Source organism: Nannospalax galili, unplaced genomic scaffold (assembly GCF_000622305.1).
Source record: "Nannospalax galili isolate Female #2095 unplaced genomic scaffold, S.galili_v1.0 scaffold302, whole genome shotgun sequence".
In the NCBI taxonomy this organism is placed as follows: domain Eukaryota; kingdom Metazoa; phylum Chordata; class Mammalia; order Rodentia; family Spalacidae; genus Nannospalax; species Nannospalax galili.
The window spans coordinates 1074858-1082183 of NW_008350120.1; the positions used below are offsets into that span (position 1 = coordinate 1074858).

The window sequence follows — 7326 nt, forward strand, 5'->3', positions numbered from 1 at the left end:
TCTAGGCCCCTCCTTAATCACTTTAATCTCCTTATCAAAGGGATCTTCTCCAGCACATGCCAAGGCTCCAACATTTATCTTCCTAGTGCACTTTTTCAATCCAAACTGTATTTCTTTCTGTCCCATTTGCTCTTTTTCACTGTACATCTGCATAATATTCACCAATATTATCCATGCCACCATTTCTACATTAGGCTGTCTTGAAATTTCTTCCACCAGAGAAATTAGTCCATTGCTTTTCAACTTAGCTTCAGGCAAGCTTTTAGGTCGAGGGCAGACTCCAGCCAGACTCTTTGCCAAAATATCCCAAATGACGCTTAAGTCCTTATTTCCCTCTGGAACTACATTGTTCTCAGCACTGCTTTCTTGCAGGTGTTTACTAGAATGGCCTGTTAAGCTCTGCTTACAGCAAGCAACCGCCTTTCTAGCCCAAACTTCCAGTCTTCCACATTTCTTCAAAACCCCACATGGTCAGGTTCTTCACAGCCAACAGCCCACTCTCTGGTACCAATTACTGTATTAGTCACTTTTCTGTTGCTGTGATAGAAACACTGACCCAAGCAATTTATAGAAGGAAGAGTTTATTTGAGCTTATGGTTCCAGGGGAATTATAGTCCATCATGGCAGCTGGAGGTGTCTGGAGCAGGAGCAGCAGAAGCTAAGCTCTCATATCATCACACAGACACAGGAAGCAAGAGAGCAACTGGAGATCCAGCAAGGCTTAAGAATTCTCTAAGCCCACTCCCAGTGACATGCTTCCTCCAGGACAGCCATACCTTTTAAAACCTCCCCAAACAGCGCCATCATCTGGGGACAAAATGTCCAAATACTTGGAGCCTATGGGGGACATTTGCATTCACACCACCACAGTCCCCAAATAGAAACAATTCATTTATCTAACAACAACAACAACAAAAATCAACAAACAAAATGTGGTAAACTCACACAATGGAATATTATTCAGCAACAAACAGGAATGAAGTATTTAAACATGCTACAATATGGATGAAACTTGAAATATTATGTTAAATGAAAGATGCCACAGAGGACTCTGTGTATGACCCCATTTACATGAGATGTCCAAAGTAAGTAAATCCATAGAAATAGAAAGCAAAGAAATTAGTGGCCACCAGAGACTGAAAGGCGATGAGGAGTAACTATTATGAGAACAGGGTTTGAATGCTGAGGGTACATATGGACAGAAAGTAAGTGCAGACATCAAAAACAACACTGGGGGCTGGAGGTAAAGGCACTTGACACCAAGCCTGAGAACCTGAGTCTGATCCCCAAAGCTCATGTGGAGAGAACTGATTCCCACAAGTTGTTCTCTGACATCCACACATGGGTTGTCATACCCCCTCCAACAAATTAATTTAAAAGAGTAACTAGGGGCTGGAGAGATGGCTCAACAGTTAAGAACACTGGTTTTTCTTGCAGAAGACCCCAGTTTGAATTCCAGCACCCACACGGCAGCTAACAACTGTCCCTAACTCCAGTTCCAGGGGATCAAACAGCCCCTCTGTCTTCTGAGGGCACTGTACAACATGGGTACACTTACCTACATGCAGGCAATACACAGCTTACATAGAACAATGAAGGAGACCGAAACATAACCTTAAGCTTCACTACAAAGTGGCCACTGTTGACTACCCCACTCAGAGATACACATTACATGCTAAGTATGTGTTTAACCAAGTATGTATTAAGACAATTTCACATACTGGTAGGTTTTATACATGACAGGTAATGTTTTCACCACAATTTCTTTAAAAATTTTTAATGAATCTTTTGGATCAATTTATTTTTATTTCATGTGTATTTTGTCTGCATATATGCAATTGTACCTGTCATGCAACACCCTCGGAGGCCAGAAGAGGGTGTCAGAACCCCTGAAACAGGAGTTATGGACCACTGTTAGTCATCATGTGGGTGCCAGGAACCAAACTGGGGTCTTCTGTAAGAGCAGCAAGTGCTCTTAACCACTGAGGCACCTCTCCAGCCCCCACATTACTTATCTTTAAAAAACAAAAACAAAAAACCTAGCTGATAATGATGGGGGACAACTTTAATGCCAGCAGAAGAGGTAAAGGCCAGCAGGGATACATAATGATACTCTGACTCCAAATAAAAGTGAGATATATGCACGCGTATGGGGGAGGGGTTGCATACAGGTCAGAAAAGGGCCCTCTTCTATTGTTCTCCATCTCATTCCATTGGACCTAGAACTCTCCATTTTTCATAGGCTCGTGGCCAGCAAGCCCCAGCAATCCTCCAGCACTGGGATTGTTATAAGGGCACAGCCACGCCCAGCTTTTTACATGGGTGCTGGGGATCCAAACTCCAGATCTCATGCTTCGGTATTAAGTCCTCTTCCTCGCTGAGGCATTTCCCAGCCCTCACCACAATTTCTTACCTCTGTCAGAAAAAGACAGTCTAAAAGGACAGACTCCAAAATGATTGTGTTCTACTGGGAACAACCAAGTATGTAATGATACCTTTCCCCAGGAAGAATCAAACTACCTGGGCCCTTCTGGCAAGGTAATATACTGTATACTCTTGCTGAGTCACCTTTCACCAGCCAGAGCTGCTGTATTTTCTCACAATTTTTCACTCTTGTGGATCCCATTCCTCCAGCCAGATATAAGGCTCACCTATGATAAATAAGCTTTGAAAACGTATGATCTAATGGCAAGTTAGATTACTGACACCCTGTGAAAGCTATTCCAAAGGAAGATGTGCCAGGCTGAAGACAGCTCAGTTGACATTATGGTTTTAATTTAGTCACCCCTACTGTCCACTCCGTGGCTGGAGTAGCAACAGTGCACTATGAGGAAGCTGGTTACCACCAGAACAATGAACAAAGCACCTCCCTGAAAACCAGGCTGGATACAGGTGACACAGTAGGTGATGTGTCCTTAAATGCCTCACTACTGTAAATACCAGGAAAAGTACTTCAGGGGGAAAAATTATATAAATTGCTTAAGAATTATATTTTGGTAGGTTTACCAAAGTTTCTAAAGACACACAAAATTTGAAAGCCAATTAATAAGCCAATCTTAATATTTCATAGTTTTAGCTGAGGTCAGCAAACTCTAAAAGGTCTGTGACATGACCAAGTTGCAGTGACAAGTAGTCTAGTCAAATTGACAAAAAGCATTTAATAAAGAGAACATTCTAAAATGGTATGGCTTCTAGATGAGTCTACTTTTAGGATGTGCCAATCAATCTGACACAACCACTCAAGAATCATAAAATACTGCAGCCTAGAAACAACAGCAATTTCTAAAATCTCTCTTTGGCACAAAACACATCACTAAGTTCTGAGAAGTCTGAATGGTTAATAATTCTCAGAAGAGTGGCTAGTGCATGCAATCATCCTGGCAGAAGTCCAACACTACTCCCCTGAAGAGACTCAGAAGCTATAATTCCTGTTCACATGGAAGTAAACAAGTAAATCAAACGCAATGTTGGGAGTAACACGGCCTCTCCGGAGCACCTTTTCCTTTAATCATCACTAGGCTTGAGAACCGGACTGAGGACATAGGAAATAGGTTCTAAAAGTTCCTATGCTTCTCTGCAGGCTACCAGCATCCAAGAAACAGCAGCCAGAGATAATGTTTGTGATCACACACCTGTAATCCCAGTGCCTGAGGGGGGATTTTGAGTTCCAGGCCAGTATGGACTAGACACTGAGCTCCACCTGGGTTATTAATGGGACCCTGCCTGCCTCAAACACAAAACAAAACCCTCAAAAATCAGAATTAGTTTCTGCTGGACATAAGCTCTTTAGCGAAACAGCGAGAAAACTTAACTTACAACTCACTAACATTTCAAAAATTTCAAGAGGTGAATAAAGTCCAGGTCTAAAATTTAGAACATTTCCTTAGGTTAAAATCTAGTAGCCTAGTAACTTGTGGCCCATGCCTAGTTCATACAGGGACCGCGATCTTCAATTAGTTGGCATTACGTTTATGCATCTGATTACGGTACGTTCAATCACGAGCCAGGTTATGTCAGGGTTAGAATGCAAAATTTGAAGGAAATCCAGGAAACAGAAGCAACAGTGTGGCAATTCAGGCCACCAAAGGTTAGATGAAATGGCCCGAGAGGTATTAAAATCCATTTGATGCATGGTGACTTTCAGGCAACTGAAAGCCGTGACCTACCCTTCCCTACAGGCACACTTCACTTCGCTCACGCAGGAATTACCCTTCGACTCTGGGCGCCGCGGATCTCAACCTCCCTCATGATTTTCCCCGGCTCCGGAGGGAGAGGTGGTGAAAGGATGATAAGCACACCGCGGCAGATGTCGGTCAAAGAGCACAGACCCTGGCATGAGTCGTGAAGGCGGGACAGAAGGCCTAACGGGGAGTCCGACCAACGGGAGGCAGGCGGCAAGCTTTCCTACCGGTTCTTGCCACCTCGTCCCACCGCCGCCGCCGCGGTCTGGAATCACCGGACGCCAACCCCCACCTCCTCTCGCCTCCGTCCAGCGCACATTTTCCGTAGATAGCGAATAGTTTAAGACAGCACGAGAGGACGAGCGTGGTTTCCCCAGGCTATTGCCGGTCAAGGACAATAAAGCCTCACCCTTAGCATGGCTAAGTCCTGTGGTTCTGGGTCACGGAATGAACAGAAGACTCCCGCCACCCTCGCTCTATTCAGCCAAAAGGTGACTGCCAGGACCAGTTTCAAATGTATGTCAACCATTGCGGGAGGGGGGGGGAACAAAAGGACTTTTGAATTACTTGAACAGCCTGGTGACGGATGCACTGGCCTTGTTTCTCCCCAAAGAAAAATAGGACAGCGAGTTCAGTTCTTTGCCGCTCCTAACGCCGGCAGTTATCTACCGGGTGGAGACCGGGCTCGACTGAGCTTCCCCGGGAGGGGGCGACTGGACCATCGACCTGGAAGCCCCAGGTGTCTACGCAAAGCTCAACTTCCCGGAAGACGCGAAGGGCGCAAGGAGCGTTTCCTTTGTTGAAATGCCTCCGGGGTTAACTCGGGGAGGGGAGGGGGCCGCGCGGACGCCCGGCGGGGGGTGGGGAGAAGGCGGCAACCCGGGAGTCCCGGCCGCACGACTCCCGCCCGGCCCCGGGCTGCCTTCCTCAGTGCCCGCGGCCCCCCGCCGCCTCCGCTCAAGATGGAGGTTACGAAACGCGCCCGCCCGTCCGCCACATGGCCGCGCAGCCCGAACTTCGCAGGCCGGCCGCGTCGCAGGCTCAGGCGAGGGAAAGCGGGCATTCCGGGCGGCGCCGCCACTCACCCACAGACCGGTAGCCCAGGATGGCGATCTTCCGGGACTTGGACTGCGGCATCTCGGCGGCCTCCTCAGCCTCGGCCCAACCACATTAACCGCGGCGGCGGTGGCGGCTCCTGCTCGGGCTGTCGGCGGCGGGCGCGTCGGGCGAGCGCGGCATACAGAGCGCGGCGGCGGGCGCGGCTGCCTCTCCCTCGCTCGCTCGCTAGCTCTCCGGCTCGTTCAACCGCCCGGAACCGACCGCGCGGGCCCTCCCCCCACAACACGCCCACGTGACCGCGCTCAGCCCGCGTCAGCACCGCCTCCCGCCGCCGCCTCCCGGCCCGGAACGCGCGGAGACACGTCGGGGGGACGTTTTACTTTAAAGGGGAAAAGCGGGGACGCCCAAAGGCCTCCGGGAAAGTCACGACAGAAACTCGCTGCGTCATGACCCTCCCACCTGCTTCCGCCGCTTTTTAATTACGACAGTCCTCGCCAAGCCCTGATTGGGCGGCTCCCAGCCTGCCCGCGCGATGACGCAACGGAGACTCCGTCTTCCATTGGCGATGGCGAAGGAGGCGGAGCCAAGGGCCAGGGAGCTAAAACGACTGACCGGCCGCTGCGCGCCTGCTTAGTTGGAAGACTTCGGGCGGGAGAGGCGGGGACAGGGAGGGCATCTCCCCGCTGATTGGTCGAGATGGCGTAGGGGGCGGAGCCAGGGGCGAGAGACGTGATGATTGGCGGAGCACGGAACAGTTGGCCGACTCGCGCCTGCAGAGCCCTTAAAAGGTGCGAGGCGCGTCGCTGTGGGCTGATTGTGGGCTGGCTGGCACGATGTTTGGTTTCTTAAATTACCGTCTTGCAACTATATTAGCATTCGTTAGCCCGGGCTCGATGTGGGTGTTGACTGAGCTTCGACAGTGCTGGAGGACTGTGGGAAGAATGGAATCTGTGCGAATTCCAAATATCAGGAATGTCCTGGAAAAGCGAGGCGTTAGTTAGAGAAGAGATGGGCGTCCTAGGTTACGGGGCAGGAAGGTAGCCATCCCCCAGGTCTAAGTGGTGGAAGTCGAGGTGAAAGCCCGGCCTGGAAATGGTGCCTCGAGAACAGCACTTGCCTTTCCTAATAGACTTTTTAATTTGTATTTTTTAAGAAAGGTGCCTTGCAGAAAAGGATGACCTTGAATTTCTGACCTTTTCTGCCTCTATCTAAGCTCTGAGATTACAGGCAGGAATGACATTGCGACGCCTAGGTCGCTTGACTTGGAACTGCGACGTAGTTCCTGGACGCCTGATTTCCTTGCCTCCACTTCTGGAGTGCTGGGTACAAGCGTTCACCACCAGGCCTGGTTTATGCGGTGCTGGGGATCGAACCAGCACTCTACCAACTAAGCCACTTCCGCAACTACTGCTAGACATTTTTTCTTTTTGAGACAGGGTCTATGTACCGTGGTTGGCCTGGAGCTCCCTATGTAGACCAGGCTGACCTCAAACAGAGATTCACCTGCCTCTACCTCCTGAGAGCTGGGATTAAAGGCGTATCCTTGCACTCCGTTTTTTTAAAAATATTTTCTTTTATGTGTATGAATGTATTGCCTGCGTGCGCATAAGTGCACCCATGTTGTACAAATGTTCACATAGGTCAGAAGAGGGTGTCAGTTGTTAGCTGCCATGTGGGTGCTGAGAACTAAATCCCGGTCTTCTGGAAGAGCAGTCGGTTTTACCACTGAGCCATCTCTCCAGCCCCCTGCATTCACATTTTTAAGTTGTTAAATTTTTTTTTTTTTTTTTTTTTTTTGTCTTTTTGAGACAGGGTCTCCCGGTAGCTCCAGCTGTCCTAGAACTCACTATGTAGACCACGCTGCCCTTTAACTCACAGATACGTCTGCCTCTGCCTCCCGAGTGCTGGGATTAAAGGTGTGTGCCACCAAGTCCCGCCAAATATTCATTTTATGTGTGTGTAGTGCTGGACATCATCAGTCCCCATGGCCTTGCACAAGCCACATAAGCTCTACTACTGAAGTACAACACAAGCCCTGTTTTCTCCCTCCCTCCTTCCCTTCCTTCCTTTCTTTCGAGACAGGGTC

The 7326-nt window shown here is 49.1% G+C and overlaps 1 protein-coding gene across 1 annotated transcript in view; it reads right to left on the bottom strand.

The window, feature by feature from the left end:
- Window positions 1-5693, bottom strand: part of Rheb (Ras homolog, mTORC1 binding) — a 49057-nt gene extending 43364 nt beyond the window's left edge. The window contains exon 1 of the mRNA XM_008847247.3: window positions 5267-5693. Within this exon, the coding sequence (XP_008845469.1) occupies window positions 5267-5318 (52 nt within the window). The 5' untranslated portion in view covers window positions 5319-5693. The remainder of the gene's footprint in view (window positions 1-5266) is intronic.
- Between the last annotated feature and the right edge of the window lie 1633 nt (window positions 5694-7326).